The following is a 21,594-nucleotide window of genomic DNA, read 5'->3' on the forward strand; positions in this document are numbered from 1 at the left end:
GGCGGGCGGAGGGCCGGGCGGGGCTGGGCGGGGCGCGGCGGTAGCGGCCGGGGCGGCGGCTGCCTGCAGCTGTCAGCGCCCGCTCCTCGGGGGCCGGGTCGGGCCCGTCAGCTCCTCACGGGAAGCACCGAAGGCGCGGCGGTGCCCGCTCTCTTTCTCCTCGCTAAAACCCTTTTCCTTCCGCCCGCCCGTCGCTGACATCCTCCTCCGGCCGCCTCCTCTCCCCGGGCTGCGCGGCCCCCGCCGCCTCAGCGAGCGCTGCGCACATCCGAGCCTGCAGCACCGAGCGGTGAGCGGGGGACGGCGGGCGGGTCGGGGCTTTCCTCTTCCATCTTCGCCTTTCTCCTCCCTCCCGTTTCTCAGACAACAAAAGGCTGCGCCGGGAGGCTGCGCCCCGCTGACAGCTCCGTCACCGCGCTCAGGCGTCCCCGCAGCGCCGCGCGCTTTGTCCCCCCGCGGGGCTGCGGCGCGGCCGGCACCGCCCAGGGGAGAGCGGGCCGGGCCGGGGCTGAGCGAGGGCGCTGCGTGGGGCCGCCGCACGGCGCGGCGGGGCGGTGTGAAATGGTGGAAGGAAGGCAGGAAGGAAGGAAGGAAGGCGGGGACGGCGCTGCTTGGGCTGCGAGAAGGTCCTTCGGCATCCTTGTCTAAAATTAAAGGAGGTAAATCGGTAGGGGCGAAATAACGCTAATGCCCGGCTGACCTCGTTGGTGCTGTCTTTTGGGCAGAGGTGAATTAGGAAGGTGTTTTATCCTTCTGGCTTTCCGCTGGTTTAGCTAGCGAGATGTCAGGTTGGTACAGCTGCACAGCGCTTGTGCGTAAGCGCGGACGGGGGCACCGCGCCTCCTCCCCGTGTGCTGAGCGGGGAGCAGCCCGCTGCGATGGCCGGGGCGGCACCACCCAGATGGACGCTGCTGGGAGGCTGCTCCAGCCGTCAGGTGCTTCCACGCCTTGTTTTTTTTCCCCATGGAAGATTTCCTTTGGTGTATCCGACTTCACTGTACCAGTAGTGTTTGAGTACAGAATCAGAAAGCAAAAGGAGCTGGGGGAAAAAAAAGTGAAAGTTTGTGCTTGTACTCGGCTTTAAGCAACAGAACGCTGAGCAAATGTCACTCGTAATGGAAGTTTTCTTTTGTAGTCCTACATAAAAACGCCTGGAATGAGGATTCTTAAAATGTTATTTTTGTGTTGCGAATGGCAGAAGGTTTGGTAACAATTACTCTGGGAAGTAATTGTCTGTTTCACTTCCCCTTTTGTGTTTGCACTTCTCTGAAATAGAAAACATGCCCAAAGGGAGTGCATTGGAAAGCTAGAAAGGAACCTTCGAGATCTACAAAAAAAAAAAAAAAAATCAAAACCTTTTTGAATTCAGGATTGATTTCAGACTGCTCTGGAAAATGGCTTTCTTTTAATTGATTATGAATTCCAAAGCTTCAGCGAAACATGATAGAGGATATTATAACCCCGGGATTACAGAGACAATTGAAAGAAACACATTCAGCATTTACTGGAAGCAGAGAGAAAACCGATCTCTGTGCTGATTCTGAGCAGAAGGCCTTGTATTTTGTAAGGAGTTGCCGTGATTTTTTAAATTTTCTTTGTGAGCACGTGGTTTAACATAACCTTTTTGTGACGCTTTCACAGATGTAGAAAACTGCAGTTCTAATTAGGTAAGCACTTAATGCAGAACCAGGTAGCGAAGTGCAGAGCACTGACATGGGCAGTTAGTGAAGTCACACAACAATGCGGTATCACTTCTGCATCGTGTTGCAGTTAAAGTTTGGCAGCCTTTCTGTTTCTGATGGGTGGAGATGAAAGTGGACACTTGCATTAATGAGAAATTCTAACAGCAGTGTCAGTCTGGGCTCCATTCATTTTCTAAGCAAAGAAAACACACAATTGTAAGTAATTTTAAAAGAAAATAATATTATCGCCCCAAATGTCTCGTAACTTTGTTTCTTTTGCTGCTCATTACATTTTTGGGATGTACCAACAATGCCTTATTAGTGAAACTAATTTGAAAAAGCCTTTGCTCAACAAAAGAAGAATAGTGCATAGAAATGTGAATGAAATCTGTGAGAGTCTACTAAATGTTTTGACATACAGTAATCAAGATACTGCTTGAGGGATGCATAAGGGGTATGAAAGCAATTGCTGCTTGCTCTGTTTATGAAGAATTTACCATAATGAGGTCAGAGAACCCTCACTTGTGTGCTACCCATAGGCTGTGTACGTTTAAACACAGAGATCTGTGTTCCTATATGTGCATACCTACCTATGTTTCTTAATTAGGAGCTTGGGGAGATGCTGAACCCTCTTGCTCTGTGCTGAGTCCACGTAATGCAGCTTCTGTTTCTCTTGAGACATGTGGGCTTGTGCAGTTACTCTTTCATCTCTTACTCTGCTCAGTATCTCTGGAAGATGTGTAAGTGGGTTTATTCTGGTATTAGCAGCTTCTTTCCAGATACTTATCTCATGATTATTTTAAAACTCAATTAAGTATACAAATAACTTTTAAAGTACTGTTTTCCTAAAGGGAGTAAAAAATGAGTGTGGGTACATTCATAAAGAAGCAAAATGTATTTTTGTGCTTAAGTTGAACAGTGTGGTAGCAAACAAAGACAAAGGCAAGCATACCAGGTTTATTTAAAGAAACCTTTTGCTGTCCATGTGCCTGAAGGTGTTTCATCATAACACATCTTGTCATAAAGGTGGGATCTGACCAATTCCATCATCATTGCAATAGAAATTACAAGCATTTCTCGTAGCACAATCTGCATAATATTTTATATTTTCCAAGTATTTTTTTATTCTTCTATGAAAACACTGACCAAAGTTTAGAAAAAAATGTTTCTTTTAGATGTTAACCACTGTTTTCCTTAAAACAAAATCATTGGGCATGTAATGTCTAATGTATACTTCCTGGTAACTGAGTACTAGTGAAGGCAAACTGCTTATTTTAAAAAGAAGCATTTTGACCTCAAAACAGAGCCAGTTATATCCTGAGTCATGCTCAGCTTGAGGTAGTGAGGCTCTCCCGGTCATTTCTTCAGTGGAACGTTTTCCTGTCTAATAGCAGGCTGTAGAAATAAGTGTGGTTCCTTTGAAAAAATACTTACCAGTCCCCACAATCAATAAATGCCAGACCAGAAAGCATGCACTCGTGCTGGCTCAGATTTGCTGAGATGTGTTTGTTGCTTTGACTTCGGGGATTTGAACCAGGCACTTTGTTAGAGGGCAAGAGCCAGAATTACAGGTCCTTTCAGTGATGTAGGAATCATTTCCACAGGGTTGTGTTTGAGGTGCTTTGACAGATAGTGCTATACTTGTTTTGGAAGATGTTTTTTGTAGCAGACAGTTAATATAATGCGTAATGACAAGCCGTGGCAGATAGGAAGGCATGAGTACCTAAAATATATTTGGGTGCATGAACAAAGAAATGGTATGAAATGGTATTCAAAGGGCAAACACTGAAGCACAGTTAATGTTTATTTTCGTTATACAATATCAAATTAGCATATCTAATCTCTGATATTTGATAGTTTCTTCAGATTGAGTCAGCTAAGAAGACAGATGCAAGTAATAGTATCTGTCTGTTGATTTAATCATGGTTTGATTCTCTGAATCCAGCTTATCTCCCTTGGGTTCTGCTGTTCAGCTCTTTTCAGTGCCCTCAGAAGCAATCTTTACCCTGAAAGCTGCTTTGACCTGCAGGTGGAATTAAATTGAATTTATTTTTTCAAATAATTATTATTGCTCTTTTTTTCTTCCTGTTTTCTTTTTTCTCTCTAAATTAGGAAGCATGCAGTCTTCTATTCCGAGTGTACTTTCCCCATGTTTTCTACTTCAACACAGATTTTTTTTTTGCATGGTTTCTCAGTATCATGCCCTAATTACGCTAAAATATCTTTGTCAGGCTACCCTAAAACAAAGCAGTTTCCTATTTTGATTCTTTGTAAATATCTGCTGTAAAACCCATTAATCACTTTAAGGTGGTGTTTTTGTGCTTACATCAGAACCGTAGCAGACTTTATTATATTCCAAAGCGAGGAGAGTGAAGGATGTAACCAGTCTGGTCAGTTGTACTGCTTCCTTAGAGGTGGGTAGGGTGGGGTGGTGGCTCACTGCAGCCTAATCACTCTATGAGCATAACCCTGTATTTATTTGCACGCACCCCAGAAAACCCTTTAAAAAGTTAATGATGCACTAATTAACATTCAGAAGGTCAAGAAGTGTCAGATATATTTTTCTGACATATATTATTTTCTGACAGTTAATATCTGCTTTTCTTACAATATGTTTTGTGTATATCCTAGGAATCAGGGTTGTATCTAAAAATCAGCCAATTTAAATGACAATACTTAGCATGTCAGAATAATCAGATAACAGGCTGTGTATCAGTATATCATAGCTCAGGGTGTTTGATATACATGCACTCTATTTTATATACATACACTGAAATATACTGTTATACTGATATATACATATACTGTTTTCTGTATCCTGTGCTGCCATCCCTCTCAGCAGTACCTTACTGCTAATGTTCATAGAGCTCTAATGCTGTGCTTTGTTTAGAAACAGCACAAGTAGGTAAATATTACCAAAATATGAAGAGCACTTGCAGTGTGCTGGTACGTGTGTGTGTCATTCCCCCGAGAGGAGGGAGGTGGCTTTAAGCTCCAGGGGACCGCAGTAACCGCGTTCCTGCAGTGCCTCCTGAGTGTGCTCCTTTCCAGCTGACGGTAGCTGGATGATCTGCAAAGCATGCCATGTGGGTTTATGGGCTGATGGGAAAGGAAGGTGTGTTCTGTGTTGGGGGGAGGAGGGGAGGGTCGTCTGCCCCCCTCCCCTTTTTTTTTTTTTCTTTCCTCCATAGCATATTGTGCTTCAGATGGAGTGTTTCTGTGGATGTTCCTTTATCAAACAGTGTCAGGCTGTATCATGTAGGAAAGCCACAGCTGTATCCTCTGGCTTGTGCAGCTTCCGTTTCAGAGAGGCAGCTGTTACTCCTTCATCACTCATCTCTGTTGGCTTTAACATGTCATTTGTTTACCTGGTTAAATTACATGTGTCCCTCAAGTGTTTTGAGGGAGAAGCAGCATTATTTCCTCCCCACCTCCTCAGTGCTGTGTGTACCTGGATTAGCACAGGTGGTGGGATGGTAAGAAGAGGTTGCAGCAGGAGATGGGGAGGCAGCAGCCTCAAACTGTTTCTGCTGACAGAAAAGTAATATATAAGTGTCTAAGGATATAGCTGAGAGTTCCTTGAGTCACAGGGCTGGTTTATGTAGAACCACACTCCTGCCACATGTTCTGTATTCTCATTCTGTTAACATGGAAACTGCACAGGGAAATAGATACGTTTTGGCTGGGTTTGTGCCCTGAACCTGTTATTTTTGTTCCCTCACCTTTGTCTGAAAGATAACACAGTGAAAGGAGCAGGTCTTTTGTTTGTTATGGATGGGTGTGCTTGTGCTGGTGTAGCAGGAGGATGTGAATGAGATGTCTGGCTGCGTGTGGAGCACTGCCAGCTTTTTGTCTCCAGCCATAGCCTCAGTGAGTGAATGCCCATGGTCTAGACCAGATACCTGACAGCCATTTCTCTCTCTGAAGTCTCTCTCATATAAGCCAGTATTGGATGGAAGATCTAAGAATGCATTATTGTTTATGATTTCTGTGGATGTACTGCTGTACTGAAATATGTAGTGTTGAGGGGGCTGTGATGGTGTTTGTCAGTATGCCAGCATGGGACAGTAACCCAGAAGTCTCACTAGAATGACTCCTCATGAAGAAGTGTTAACTTTGACGTATGTCTTGGGAAGGTTTAGTGTGTGAAAACGTGGTCACTGTGTCAATGTAAGGCAGAATCACATTTAACAGAGGATGTGGTACAGCTGTATTCTGCTCTCAGAGCATTTGGAACACAGACCTCCTTCTGTCCTTGATGGGTGTTCCTGGTGGCTTAAGACACCACCCAGAGAAGACAAATAAGATTTTTTTTTGGTAGTGATAGCTGTATTAGCCAGATGGCCTCATTTTTCAAAATTTGTTATCTATCAGCCATCTTCTGGGAAGGCAAGAGGCACCATGGGTGACTTTGTCTCCACATCCCAGTATTGCTGTTACTGTGATGCCCCATCCCTGGAGGTGCCCAAGGCCAGGCTGCATGCGGGGCCCTGGGCAGCCTGAGCTGGGGTGAGTGGCCTGCCAACCCATGGCAGGGGTTGGGGCTGGGTGGGCTTTGAGGTCTCTTCCAGCCTAAGCCATTCTACTTGATTACATCTCCTTTCCATTGCTCAGGAAAGAGGTAAGTCTTTCTTACTCAATAGCAATTTTTCTTATAGTACTTTCTAGTTGAAATTATATGCTGTATGTTGCTTGTAGAGCAATTGTGCTGTTAGAATAAGACTTAGAAATTAATAGAAGTTTAGAATCTGTGCAGCATGCAGGTAGGGAATAAAGATGCCCAGCATATTTGTAAAAGCAGCAGTCAGGGAGGTTTGAATTACACTGCCTGCTTGTCATTTGTGCAGCCACTAAATCTGTTTCTTAATTCCCCACCCAGTTGTTGTGCTAACAAATGGCCTGGAAATATGCTGGATGAGTTTGTTTCTTCCTTCCTTTTTTATTTTTCCTTGTCACTCTGCTAGTGTGGTTGCACTTGGTGCAATGCTAGAAAGTGTGTGCTGGTTTGTTTTTAGTGGCACAGTTGTTTTAGGAAGTGGTTGTTCTGCCATCCTTGGTACAGGGTTGCTTTCAAATCAGTTTTATCCAAATGCAATGGTTTGAAATACAAGGTTAAAGTCCTGAAGGACCACTGAGCACCCTAGCAATCATAAAGATAAATTATGAATGTGTGAGATGACTGGACATGGAACTCAAACTATGGTACGTCCCTAAGGTGTGAGAGCACAGGATGGAAAGGTGACTTTGCCAAATGCAGGGCGGGGGCCCTGTTGTACCACTCTGTACCTTCTGGCCCTGGAGACTTCAGGACCATCTGACCATTTTCAGCTCGGAAGGCAAATGGTATCCTGGGCTCCATCAGAAGAAGGGTGGCCAGCAGGGACAGGGAGGTGATTGTTCCCCTCTACTCTGCTCTTGTGAGGCCCCATCTGGAGTACTATGTCCAGGTCTGGAGCCCCCAGTACAAGAAAGACAGGGAGCTGTTGGAGAGGGTCCAGAAGAGAGCCATGAAGATGATCAGGGGACTGGAGCACCTGCCTTATGAGGACAGGCTGAGGGAGCTGGGCTTGTTCAGCCAGGAGAAAAGAAGGCTGCAGGGTGACCTCATTGCAGCCTTTCAGTACCTAAAGGGAGCCTACAAACAAAGGGGAATCAACTCTTTGAAAGAGTTGATAACTGCAGGACGAGGGGAAATGGTTTTAAGTTGAGGGAGGGAAGATTTAGGTTGGCTGTCAGGGGAAGTTCTTTACAGAGAGAGTGGTGAGGTGCTGGAACAGGCTGCCTGGAGAGGTTGTGGATGCCCCGTCCATCCCTGGAGGTGTTCAAGGCCAGGTTGGATGGGGCCCTGGGCAGCCTGGTCTAGCATTAAATGAGGAGGTTGGTGGCCCTGCATGTGGCAGGGGGGTTAGAGATTTATGATCCTTGAGGTCCTTTCCAACCCTGACCATTCTGTGCTGTGAGTAAGCGCTGCAGATTGCAGAGTACTTAACAAGGACATGATTAACCACTTTAGAGCAGAGTCAGCTCTCTGATACAATGTGTAAGATGTACCCGGAATGATACAAGGTTGTTTTTCTAGGGGGTTGCATCATCTGTTATGATTCCTTTGAGACTGAATTTGTAAGGTGCAAAGCGGTGTCTGGTACCTGGTGACTGCCCTTGTAAAGGTCTGTTTTGGTGGAATGTTTCATGGTGCACAATCATCCATAATATTAAGGACAATGTTTAGTTAGGGTAATATGGTTAGATTGTGGTTGGACTCGATGATCTTTAAGGTCTTTTGCAATCTGAGTGATTCTATGATTCTATATCTGCAATATTTCATTTTGCATCTCTTCCTGTAGTGATTTTGGAAGAATGAGCTGAGTGTTTGGGGTTTCATTTTTTAAATGAAAGCATAATGAAGGAAGGAGAAGGTTCTTCACCCTGAACTTTGAAGGGAGAATGCACCATTTGGAAACACTCCTGTACTTTTACCTAAGTGCTATGTAGAATTAAGATAAATAGGTGCTATTGACAGCTTAAAATTGCAAGACATTTATCTTTAAAAACACTTTGCTATAGCTGCATTTCCTTGTTCCGCCAAAGAGATTTCTCTCATCAGCTAGAATCTGTCTACCAAAAATGTATTCTATAGACTGAAGACGTGGCTGCACAGGTTGGTAAGCACATGAGGAGCTAAATGCTGCTCCCACACAGAAACTAATGTAGACAGTTGGAATGTTGAGGGTAAAAAACTGTGGGACTTGATAGTGATGGATTTGTAACTCAAACTGTCTTATCAGTATTTCTTTACAAATAGTCACAATTTCTTTTCAATCCACTTGAAGTAGGTGTTTTACAAAGCATGTCTTTGTAACAACAAAATCCTGAACTTCAATACAAATTCTTGAATAATCATCCTTGTTTTTTTTTTTTTCCTCGATGTATCTTTCATTCTTGTCACAAGTATTTTTAATAACCATATGCAAATACGATGGCTTCCTAAATCACTCAACTTGTGATGCTTTCAAGAATGCTTATTCAGCCTTTATGTAACTACTCTTTTTGTTAAAATGTGCCTTAATCTCTGGTTGTCACAGTGAGGTGGGCTTTGTGGTCATAAGAATGAGGTAAATCCTATGGTATGTTGTGACAGTGCAGTAGTGAACAGGCAGAATGCTCTGCTTTCTTGAGGTCTATTTGTGGCTGCATGAAGGTGCTTATTAATGCTCAAAAGGAACAAAGTGCAGCTTTGGAGAAGAGCGACAGATGCTGTTTGGTGTTGACAAAGCAGAAATGCAATAGCAAAGCAACTGCCTTGCTCCAGGAGGAGGAGACTGAGACTTGCTGTCTGTCTCTCTTCAGAGGCTGTATGGGCGTAACTAAAATTAACAAACAGGTATTAGAGCTTGTCACACCTGTCAGATTTCTTGTTTGCTTGCTTCAGCTTTGACAAAGAGCAATCTCTGATGTGATAACAAATGGATTCAAAGGTTTTATTTTCAACTATCTTCATTAGGAACCTGAGATACTAAGGCTTGAGAATGCACAGAGACTAAGCTTTTCATGCTTGCGATGCATGCAGACTGGATGTAGGATCCAAGCAGGTGCCTCTTTTTGGAGGAAGAATAGTGCACTGTGATCCAAGAGCACAGGAGGGGCAAGATAGGATTTGGCCAAACTCTGCAGAATTATGGAATTCCAGGTGTGGCTGAATCTAAAAGAGGCTTTGGAAGTGGTTACGTTGGCAGGTTGTCAGTCTCAGAGGGATGCAGATTTAACTATATCATGATATTGAAATGGTAGCTTGAACTGTTAGCTTGGTGGAGTACTATCAAAGGATTAACACCATAACAACCTTTAAGAGAAATAATGAACTATTTGTTTATAGGACACTTCTATGCCACTCCAGATACTTCTATGCTGTGTAATGTTTTACTGAATTAACTATTTCAGTGGAAAGTCATAATTCCAGAAAGTAGTTTACTTGCTATAGCAAGGCTGAAATTACTCTGAAGGTTTTTTTTGTCAATTATTCTTGAGAAACAAAAAAATATTTTAAAATAGTGTTTTATTACTGATAAAAATGCAGGTGTCATTGCTAATGAGATGCACGTGCTTCACTAGTGTTGCTGTAATGTAGTGCTGTGATACAGAAATCTGAGTAAATGAGCTGTATAGTAGGAATCCTCATAGCTTTGTCAGAGAGCTGTCAGCTTCAGCCGTGCTATAGGCTTACTTGGAGTTATGTTTTAATGCTTTTCACTTTAACATTGTTTAGGCTTAACAACAGCCAGTGGGGTTTCCAGGAGTTTGCACTCCATGGGTTTATCCTCACAAGCAATAAGCCTTTGCATGGTATGTTTGCTTACCAAGAAAAATGTCTTGCAGTGTTATGGTGTAGGCCAAATTACAAACTTTATTCTGAGCTTTTCTTAGAACGTGTGCCCTTGACATTAAAGGATTAGACGTGTCCTTTTTATAGTATTCACCTTGCATACCTTTGTTTTAAACCAAGTGGCAGGGCAAGCTTCTGCAGTCAGGGTCAGCTGGAAGCTGGCAGAAGAAGCACAATAATGTGTTCTGTTGTTGCTTTAATTCAGATGCTTGCTAGCAGGAATTTAATAAGAAAAAAAAAGAATCCAAGGTGTGAATTGTTTTTGTTTTTAAACACATCCTTTTCTCAGAACTTGTCTCAGCTTAAAGTTGGTTGCTGGTCAAGTGCAGCTCCATCTGCTGATCTGCTTCTGATTGGTGGTTTGTGGCCTCCAGTATGTGCTGCTAATTGTTCTCACCAATCTATTTTTAAGGTAACTTTTGTGCACGTGTGCTGAATAGCAAAGACGTTTTTGAGATCGTATATTTGGAAACCTGAGCAGTAAGAAGAGCAGCAGCATTCTGATTATAGAAGTGGGTCAGCAGCTGTACCTTCAGCCTGACCTCCAGCTGTACACTGTTTCCAGATGCAGCTCAAGAGTTTCTATTCTCTGGAGGTTGATATGGATTCAAATACAGTATGATGAGGAGAGTCTCATATAGCATTGGAATTCAGCTGCAGTCCTGTGTATGTCAAACACAGGGGAAAAGATATGCTGGTTTTTCTGTGGCATCAGAGATGGCAAGCGTTGAAATAAAAGTCCTGAATGTAAAGAACCATTTTGGTTAAAAGGAGGGCAAGCCAAGAAGAGAGGATGTTGTACATTTCTTAAGTTATGGGTCTTGTGCTAGTAGAAATTGCTTAATAGAGAAAGTAGCATCTTAGATTGAAAGAATAATTCTTGCTTATCTATTTTGTTAGATTTGGATGTGTCTGACTGTAAGGAATAACAGCAGTGCATTTGAACTGCAATATTTTTTCAGCACACCCTGGCAGGCTGTTCTGCATCACTTTCGTTTGTTGGTGATTTTTCTTTCTGTGCTTGGAGAGCTTGTGGTCTTTTTAGGTTTGTTTGAGAAGCGCTGCTCTCCGTTACTAAGCTGAGCAGGGAAAGCAGTTAGAGCTGTGCTTTCCGTGATGTAATGAGACGTGAGTCTGGTTTGAGCAGGGAATTAATGACTTGGAGATGGCAACTAATGCAGAAGGAAACATGCACACACCAGATTTAAGATACTGAGCCTTGTCGTTTAATTAAGGAGAAACTGGGAGTGAAATCAGGGTTGAAAGCCCTTGAACAGACTCTTTATTATTCAAAACAGAATCACAGAATCACCAAGGTTGGAAAAGGCCTTCAAGATCATCCAGTCCAACCATCCACCTATCAACAGTAGTACTCACTAAACCATGTCCCTCAACACAAAATCCAAATGCAACTGGTACCAGTGAACTGGTAGGTATATATTGGAGAAAGAAGAAGGTCAAACTGACCGATAGTAGGCCTGTGTGGAGTTGGCAGTGTATGTAGATTGCAGGAGCAGTAGGGCTGGCCTGAGTAGGTCCTGTAGTTTTTCTGTTAGGGAAATGATAATTTTTCTTTTGTGCTGACACATCATCCTGCTGTGCTCAGCAGTCCTGGCTGCTCTGTACAAAAAAGAAAAGAAAAAAAAAAAATCGGAAGAATTTTGTCACAGCACTTCACAGATAATTTTTTTCAAATTTTAAAGCAGTAATGATCAGACACTAGATGTGATTACAGATTATCTCACAAGCTTGATAATTTTCATATGAAACACTTAATTCATACAGTTAAGTGTGCTTTCGTTCAAGAAATCAGAAATTATTTAGATTTCTTCTACCTGAATAAAATTTTACTTTCAGTGTGAACCTTTTTATTTGTGGAGGTAATCTACAGAAGATGACACTGTTTTTTCTTTGAAGTAGGTGAGCACAAAACTATTTGTGTTTATCTTTAAATAGGATCTTTAAATAGGAGTTGAAGAGCTTAAGTAGTCAACTCTTTGCTTACACTCTGATGTGTGTGCGTAAGCAAATTGTATCATTATGTTTGCAAATATGGCCAAATATGCCCTGTTGACCAGTAGGTTTTTAAAATATCATGGGTATGGCACTGCACCACCACGCTACTCTTAAAAGATATCAAATATTTAATGTCTAATCTGGCGCATACAGAGAACCCAGTAACATGATAAATTGAATGTTTGTTGCTCTCCCTTTCCTAATTTATTCTCTGAAGTATAACATATAAAACCCCAAACAACGCTGCCCTTTTTCCCCGTGGTGCCAGTTCACACCTGAGATGCAACTGTGCACCCAGATGTCTCTTTGCTGGTTTTCTTCTGTTGGATAGATACTTCCCAGGGGCTACTTTACTCATTTTCACATGAAGGGTTGAGTCTTACAAGGCCTGATACAGCTTTTGGTATTACTTTATTTATTCATTCATTCTTTTAGTACCAGTGAGTGGCTGTTAATTTATCTGTGTTCATTTCATTTTGATGCTGTGGTTTATATGCATAAATTCTTATTTTAAACCTCCATATGCACCTCACACACAAGCACACACCTCCTTTCCATCTGTGATATTACAGAATGACTCCAAAACGCTGCAGCTCACAGAAGGAATTGCTACTGGTGTTCAAATGAGACAGAAGCAAATGATTACAAACTCATTTTGGAGTATGGAAGAAATGTTGTAGAGAAGCTCTGGATAATTATAAATGAGATTTCTCAAACTTCTCTAACACAAAATGAAAGCCTGTTTTCTAGATGTCCTCTGCCTTTTTATTTCCGTATGATCAAAGGTTCTGTTCTTGTATTCAGGATGGAAATTGTTAATTGAAGGCATGAAAGTGTGCAGGATGATAATTAGAGTTGAACTGTGAGCTGCAGTTAGCATAACTCGTAACAGTTCCTCATATGAGTGTGCTTGTTAGAATATTTAAATATCTGTATATTTACATATCTTGCTTTCATTAAATTATAATTCATTTATACGTGATTTTTAGAGGATGCATTTTAAAAAATGGTATTTATGCATTTCAGGTAATATTTCTCTGGTTGTAAATGGGAAATACGTAATTAGTGTTCTGCTCATCAGGATTTGGTGAGTTGATTCCTTAGGCTATGCTAAATTCAGTGCTTTATACAGACACGAGTGCTCCAGATTGCATCTCTTTGTGAATATGAAGTTCATGTGAAGTTAAATGGTGGTAAAACTGAATTAATTGCTTTCTAGATTATCTGTGTTTTCAGACAATAGCTGATAACAAGATAAACCAGTATGTGGTTCTTTTGTGAGAAAATCATAACAGAGAAGGTGATTTGAGTGTATATAAAGAAAATGAGCAGCGTTCTATTTATGTAATGCTGTAGAGTAAGCACATCTTCCAGCTGTTGTCACGAAGAGGTGCATGTGTGGATGCTTGTTTCCTTGTGTACTTCCCAGTACACTTGAAGATATTCGTATCTTCCTACGTTCTCTGTTCTCATTATAGGTCACTTTTCTGGTGATGTTGAAATAGGGTCAATTGATTTCCATCATCTGTTTGTAGTTAGGCGTTGTTACACTTAGCTGTCACTTCATTAACAGGATGTGCAATCATAAACATTCAGGACTTTCTATACTTCGCGTTTGGTAAAGGCATTTATGAGCATCCAGAAATCTTATAGCCTTAATGTAGTATATGAGCTATTGATAAAATTGCACAGTGAAATGTTTCTCACAAAATTTGTGCTATACAAACCATTTTTCAAGCATTTAGCAGATGTTGCAGCTTCATCAACACAGTTGTCTGGATCCATAGACAATCAAACTTCTGTATGTGATTCTATATAACGCCTAGATGTGTAACAACAGTGTCTTAGGGGACAGTTATTAATTTCAAAACAGAGATTGTCCTTTTCCAAGGACTAGGAAACCTAAAACTTCAGTTTTTTTCATAACTGATCTCTCAGCCTTTTTAGAGGGTTAGATGCTGTTTTCTTCAAGTTTTATGGATATTTGTAATGCATAAATAAATAGTGGCATCTATCAGATCATAGAGTATTCTTTCATACACCAGCTCTTATATTTGCTTCTGCACAAACCAGAATCCTATAGACAGCCTGATTATTTGGTGCTCATTAGAAATTCTTCTGCAATGTTGTTGTATGTAAAGATTTTTCATTTGTTGTTGACTCATGAATTGGTGTTAATCTTAACTCTGGAAATAGAAACTGTAAACCTTGAAATGTTCAAAGCCAGGACTTAAAACTTTGTGGAAGTTGCACAAAAATACCATTATGAATATGCATTTCAAATTCTTATGTTTTAATAACTGAAAGAAAAGCTCTACAAGTGCATACTTTTAGAGAATCTTCTGTTTTATTTTTACCTTTTGGTTAACTATTGTATTCTTCCTTTTCAGAATGTATGAAAACATGTCCACAATGGTGTATCTAAAGGAAGAGAAGTTGGAGAAGCTCACTCAAGATGAAATCATTGCCAAAACTAAGCAAGTGATTAATGGACTGGAGGCATTGAAGAATGAACACAATTCAATTTTACAGAGCTTACTTGAAACACTGAAATGTTTGAAGAAAGATGATGAAACAAATCTGGTTGAAGAAAAATCAAACATGATTCGAAAGTCACTGGAGATGCTGGAGCTCGGCCTTAGTGAAGCACAGGTAAAGCTCAAGTAGAAATAAAGCATTTCAGATTTTGACTAAAATTTTAGTGTATTAAAAAATAACAAAAGATCATTGTTTGACTTCAGATTGGAAATTTAAAGTAAACATAATCGGTTTTGATGGATGTACGTTTGCCTTACTGAATATTAGCAGCATGCTGAGTCATGGAAGTTATTATTTTACATTAAGGAAGCAGACTGCTGTAATTAATAGAAGCTGTCTTACTGTGTTACAGAACTAATTATACATTTTGCCCATAGCTAAGCTCCTCTTTGCTTTGGTGAGGTGACTGCTATTTTCTATTAGTTTTCCATGGCTTTAGTCAGGTAACGAGCTGCTCAAACAAGAACCAAGCATCAGCATTTTAGCTCTGAAATACAGGTGTGGAGGTCATGCACAAATGAGTTTCCTTAGGATTAGGAGACTGACCTTTCAGCTCTGCTGTGATCTTACATTTGTGTTCTTATTCCTTTGATTCTGAGATTCTTTATACAAGCTCACAGTGCTCTTGAAGTTTAAGAGTCTCCAATATTTATTGAACACCTTAACAAATCAAAATTGAATTTTAATATATTTGAAGGTTAAGAATTTAGTGTAGAATTTGAGCAACTTTCATTTATGCCCTAAAGCAGGGTCTAAGTACTAACTTCTATAAGCTATTGAAGTGAAGGATGGTATCATCTGCAGAAGGTGAATGAGAAGATGCATGTTAATTTTGAATACGTAAACAACTAGATGCTGAAGTCTGGAGATTTGGACTGGTGTTAGGAAATTATTCCTCATGTTTTATCTTCCTTTAAAAGGGAAAAGTAGTTTCTAAAGAATTAATATTTGTTTTAGAAACCTGAAATTTCAGTTAAAAACAGCAGTTATTTCATGTTAAATGCTTAGTTCAAAAGCAAATTGAAGTAAATTTGCTTTAAAGAAACATGAAATTGAGGAGATGAAATACTGATAACTTAAGAGTGTCAAACTCATCTAAAATAAGATTTTTATTATCACCACTGACCCATTCTTTGAAGGTATGCTTTCTTCTTGTATTGGTAGTATATTAACATAAACAGTGAAAGCAGAGTGTTCTGTATGTAGAATTTGGCTTTCACTTAACACTCATTTTTCATTTGACATTGCTTTGCAGAGAAAAAATAAAAATCTAAGTAGATTGTTTTTTATGGCTGCTTTATCATGTTACAGGACAAAAATGATTCAGACGTAAGATATCTGCACGCTCAGATATCTCTGTCTCAGATGTATGTATATCTATGTGCTTGTGTAACCTTTAGGTCTAAGTAGTATAATAGTCACTGAAGTATTATTGTTAATCTGTTGTCCAGATATCACAAATGATGCAGGTTTTAAGTAATAAAACACTTTAGTGCTGAATACAGGACTGCATTCTGGAGGAGGTATGTCATGTGATACTTTCTGCCTTTTAGGTAATGATGGCCTTGTCAAATCACTTAAATGCAGTGGAATCAGAGAAGCAAAAACTGCGTGCTCAGGTTCGCCGACTGTGTCAGGAAAATCAGTGGCTACGGGATGAACTGGCCAATACACAACAGAAACTACAGAAAAGTGAGCAATCTGTGGCTCAGCTGGAGGAAGAGAAGAAGCATCTAGAATTCATGAATCAATTAAAAAAATATGATGATGATATTTCACCATCAGTAAGTAGCTGTGTGGTAAAAATCAGCTCACATTTATGCATGTGCTGTAATCTGCCTAGTTAGCAAAAAATGACAGATGAAAGCTTTTTATTTGTTGCTAACATAAACATGTCATTTAAGTGCTTGCTTTATACTAGTGTCACATTTAGATTCTTAGGGTAAGAGAGTAAATGTTTTACTGCCTGTAGATATTAAAAAAATATATATATAGTGTCATGCTAGCTTAAAAACTGAAATGCTATAAACTGAACTTGAGACCAAAAATTTCCTTCTATACACTCGGCAGTTATAAATAAGTGAGCAGTGCAAATTATTATGGATTTTAAGAACAAAGAGGACTTGAATTATTTTGACTACAGGAAAAATACTTTGTTTTTATCTAATGCAAGCTATACGTAGTCCCTATAGCTTCTATCTTTTGCAAACTTACACTGGTATAGGATCCCCTTTCTTGACCTGCTGTGCATTGTGATCATATGTACATTTTCAGTCATTATTACTTAACCTATTTTGTTAGATACTCTTAGATTCAGAGAACAAATGGGTACAATTTTAATTTACAGAAGTAACTTAACCAGTTGAAAGGACTTCTAACTAACTTACTTTTCATGTTGTCTTTTTATTTCTTCTCCTGGACAGTACTGTAGAAATCCTTGTTTTGTGTGTTCAGACCTACTCAGTCATATCTTACAGTTATAACCAATTAGCAACACGATGGGTGAAAACGTATTTTATTCTTGCTTGACTAAATACTTTTGAACATAGTGAGAGTCGACCAGATGCTTTCAGAATTTTTCAGTGTTGTTTCATGAGTTGGTATTTGTGGTTGAATACTGCCAGTGAAGTCCATTTAATAAACTTTCTTTAAGGAGAAGAAAAGGTACAGGAGGAGGAAATACTCTGACTTCTATGCCCTAAAAGTTGAACAATAATCTGTAGATGGCCTAAATAACATCACTACTTGAAATCTGATTGGCACATAGTAACAAAGTAAACAAAGCACCTCTGTAGTTTCTCTAACCATGTGGACAGCCTCTGTTGTTACCCTTTTGTCAATTGCATATACTCAAAGTAAATTTGGAATCAGCACATCTAAAAATGGATATCAGGTGGGAAATTTATAGTCTCATCAATCTGCTAGTTTTTGCAGAGCACCTGCTTTGCAACCATTGAGTCTGAGCGCTAGCAGCAGCAGCAGTTACCTTTTCTTCTATAGAAAAAAGTGTCAGAGGGCCAAAAAGAAAAGAATGCACAGCTGGGTTTTCTTCTTACTGAGAACATCAAATATATACGTATATATTTACTGTACGTTTCACATATGTGAAACAGGATGTGAGGATAATCTATTTCTGGTTACTAGTTCAAATTAATTCTCCTTCTGGAGATCAATCTCCTTATTCTTTTCACTTGCTTGTCTACAACTGCACGTATAACTTCTAAGCACAACGGACAAGTGTGTATTCAGTAGTGCTCTTCTGTGGGTACTTTTCTGTAGGCATAATGTTTTGGTAAAAGTAGCAAGTGTGTTTTTAGGAGCTTAATTTGAGCTGAAAAAAACTGAGATCTAGGAGACCTGATTTCTATTCCTGGATCTCCCGAAGGTGTCCCATATTGTTTTAGAACAGAGGGTGTAAATACACTTGAACATGAGACCTTCATTAAATTCCTTTGAGAAGCATTATTCTTGGTAATTCCAAGATGTGGAGAGTTCCTTCAGTGTTGCAGGTTAAATTGACTTTATGCTTTAGATTTAATTGTATAACAATTTGTTTGGGCTTGGGCTTTTTCTATAGGAGGATAAAGATACGGATTCCACCAAAGAGCCTTTGGATGACTTGTTTCCCAATGATGAAGATGACCAAGGACAGGGAAGTAAGTACATTTCTAATTGCAGTTTTTACTGCATCTCTGTAATAAAGAGGCTAAGGATGCTTATCAGAAAAGTGAATCCACATGTATGGTCTTCTGGGACAGAGTGAAGCAGTGAATGCCTCTTGCCCTACTAGAGTAATGAAACAGGAAAACCAGTTGTGATAATTGTGGTGTGCAGAACTGGGGCCTAGATTTTCAGAGTTCACTAGCTGTTGCAAAATTCCTGGAACTAATTTCAGTACTAAACTGGTCCCGCAGTCTTTTTTATTTTTTTTGTGGGCCTCGGAATGGCAAAAATTGTTCAAGGTGACAGGGGCATGTTCTCTGAAACACTGAAGCTTTTTGGTCATCTGCCCAGACGGTAATTCTGTTAATGACCTTTTAAATGATCTGATTTAACATTTTGGGACATGAAGTCTTTCTCACTCAGTCTTTTGTCCTTTGCTAAAATTGTTTTCCTTACTTCATTATTCATTGTAGAGGTATTGTCTTCAAGTCAGACGGACCAGTGAATAGGTATGAAGTTTGAATTAGAGGTTGAAAGAAGCCATTGACAGATAAGCCTTACTTATTGAAATTGTTTTTCTTACAGATGTAAAGCTGATATTATACAGTATATTGATAGTGTATATGCAGTGTGCTAGTGATATAATGATTCTTGGCGAATAAATGACAAAAAAAAAGTCTGAAGGGCCCTACCTTGCTAATCGACAGAGTTTTGAACTTCCATTTTGAGCACACACAGGGTTACCATGCTATCGAGCATGGAGTATATGAGCAACAGCAATGGGGGAAAGGTTTGCAGAGATGAAAGGTTAGTGTTGATCACAGACTTCATCCTGAGCTTATCTGGCCTTACCTAGAGCTTTGAATTAGGAAAGTTGAGTGGCAAAGCAACCTGTATACCTGTGTAATCTATCTATGCTTTTTTTAAATATTAAATATTTTGATTTACACAGAAGGGTGCTGTTTTGGTAATTACCTTGACCTCCAGGAAAAAAAAAACTCAAATGCTTCAGTGGTTTGGCAGGCAATGATTGTGGATGTAGGTTTTGAATTGTATGATTCCACTGACAGAAAAAGGCTCCTACTTGCTGTGAGAGTGTTTCCTTTAATAGAAGAAAGTTGGTCTCACAGCAGGAACCCTTGTTCTGTGTGTTTATAATTTAATAAAAATGAGTAAGAGATGAAATCTCCCAGGCTAAGAGAAAAGGGATAGTTTGGAGGAGTGGGAGGGGGTTGCAACAACCAAAAGTTAGTAGCTAAGGAAAATAAATGGCTAAACTTGAGGTTTAGGAAGTAAAATAAAAACGTTGACACTGGTTTTGACTTGGTGCCCTTTCCCTTATAGCTGCTACTTGTGGCAGCCAAGGTGCTCTAATCTTTTTTGTGCCAACCTTAGGCATTTCTTGGTACAACAAAGGGAAATAAGCGAAAGCAGAAGTATGTTTAGAGAAAAATAATAATGGAAAAAGAACAAATAATTTGACCTGTTCTGCCAGTACTTTGCTTGTCTGTATTAGTGTTCCTTTCCATAGGGAAATTTTAGTATTTCTGATTGTAAAATTGTGTTATAGTCTTGAGAACTGTTAATGGTTTGCTGAGATTAAGTATGACACAGTTTTCTATTTTCTCCATTTGTTTATTAACTAGACCTCCAGAGCTAGTAAAACTGTAAAATAATAGTAATGCAGTATCTTTGTTTATGAACTGTGGAAAGGATGTGAAGAATTAAGTGAAGTATGTTCTGGTACTAATGCTTTGTATTGAAGAAATAGAATTCAGCAAGTCTCATTGAGCTTAAAATGTTAAATGTCTTCAAGTTATATCAGTCTTCTAAAATAAATTAAAATCCTGTGGATTTCTTCCAGTTCAACAGCAGCATAGCAGTGCAGCAGCTGCTGCCCAACAAGGTGGCTATGAAATTCCAGCAAGATTAAGGACCCTTCACAATCTTGTTATTCAGTACGCTTCCCAAGGTAGATATGAGGTTGCTGTACCTCTTTGTAAACAAGCTCTTGAAGATCTGGAGAAGACTTCAGGCCATGACCATCCTGACGTTGCCACTATGTTGAACATACTTGCTTTGGTGTACAGGTTTGTATAGTGACATAGATAAATGCCAGCTAAACAAATAGTTGACATTTGGCTGTAGCCTGTTAGCGTTCAGGCCAGCATTTTTGCTGTCTTATTATTTTCCATTGCCTGTTTTTTTAAAACCCTCAAGAGAGTGCAGCAAAATGTATGCAAATGCAGCAAATGTATGTCTACTCATACTAAAATTCAAGTGAGTTGCTGCATTTTTGCCTATGCCTTTGTTGTGAAAAGCATTTTTGAAACCCAGCACCTTCCTTATTTGGTATGCAGAGAAAGCATGTGTTGGTTATCCACTTTCAGGTAATCTAGAGAGATAAACTGGACAACACAGTAAAAATTGTACCTGCTAGTCCTGAGCCCTCTAGCTACTTTAGTTATGAGCTTCATGTTTTTGCTTTGCAGTTCCTAAATGTATTCTTAATTAATCCGCTGTTATGGTAACATCTTTAGTCCAATACTGAAGCCAGCTTCATTTTTATGACATCTCTTCTGAATCCTCAGTATTAATTATGAATTTTTAAAATTCAGAGACCAGAACAAATACAAAGACGCAGCAAATCTCCTGAATGATGCCTTGGCTATCCGTGAAAAGACTTTGGGCAAAGATCATCCAGCGGTTTGTATACAAGCAATACTATATTTTTACTTTTGTTTTTTGATGTTTTTTTTTTTTTTTCAACTCATTCTAATATTAAACTCAACAGGAAAGTTTTTAAGACCTGGCTTATCTCTAAACAGCACAGGTAGGAGGCCACGTTGTAACATTCTTTGTTTTCTTTTAAATATAAGCATTATATTTGATGCTGTTTCACCACAAATGACCTGCACTTACTTGATTTTTGGATCAGATTGCATGGATCTTCTATGGGAAATGAATTTATAAAGAAAAGTGTTAATTTGCTTACTTGAATCACTGTTGATTGAGTGAAATCAGATTGAAGATGTACTTCTGATTTGTTTTGCTGCTGCTTTTAAATGAGGCATAAATCAAACTTCCGTACCCAGTGTTAAAAATCAGTGGGGTATCTTTCATCATGGCACTTGTTTGGAAGCGAGGCAAGCCTCAGTATCTATAACTTTGGGGGTAACTTTGTGAATGACATTTGGGAATCTCTTCATTTGCAAAATTCAAGAGGAAAATTTGAAAACATCATTGCATTACAAGTACATTAATTTGATAGTTATTTGTATCAGCAAATTGATGTAATTAATACTTCTCTCTGTT

At 39.6% G+C, this 21,594-nt stretch overlaps 1 protein-coding gene across 7 annotated transcripts in view; it reads left to right on the forward strand.

The window, feature by feature from the left end:
• The first annotated feature begins 9 nt into the window (after window positions 1-9).
• The window catches only part of KLC1 (kinesin light chain 1), a 44,074-nt gene continuing 22,489 nt past the window's right edge, over window positions 10-21,594 (forward strand). For 3 of the 7 annotated variants that reach the window (XM_031592925.2, XM_031592927.2, XM_031592928.2), the window contains exons 1-6: window positions 11-289; window positions 14,469-14,730; window positions 16,170-16,400; window positions 18,194-18,272; window positions 20,144-20,369; window positions 20,898-20,985. In XM_031592925.2, coding sequence (XP_031448785.1) covers window positions 14,470-14,730; window positions 16,170-16,400; window positions 18,194-18,272; window positions 20,144-20,369; window positions 20,898-20,985 — 885 coding nt within the window. In that variant the 5' untranslated portion in view covers window positions 11-289; window position 14,469. Of the gene's footprint in view, window positions 290-438; window positions 660-13,108; window positions 13,166-14,468; window positions 14,731-16,169; window positions 16,401-18,193; window positions 18,273-20,143; window positions 20,370-20,897; window positions 20,986-21,594 lie in introns of those variants that run through there. The other 4 variants (XM_031592923.2, XM_031592922.2, XM_090141710.1 and 1 more) reach the window with 3 other exon arrangements.

Source organism: Phasianus colchicus, chromosome 5, assembly GCF_987193195.1.
Source record: "Phasianus colchicus chromosome 5, bPhaCol1.hap1.1, whole genome shotgun sequence".
Lineage (NCBI taxonomy): Eukaryota > Metazoa > Chordata > Aves > Galliformes > Phasianidae > Phasianus > Phasianus colchicus.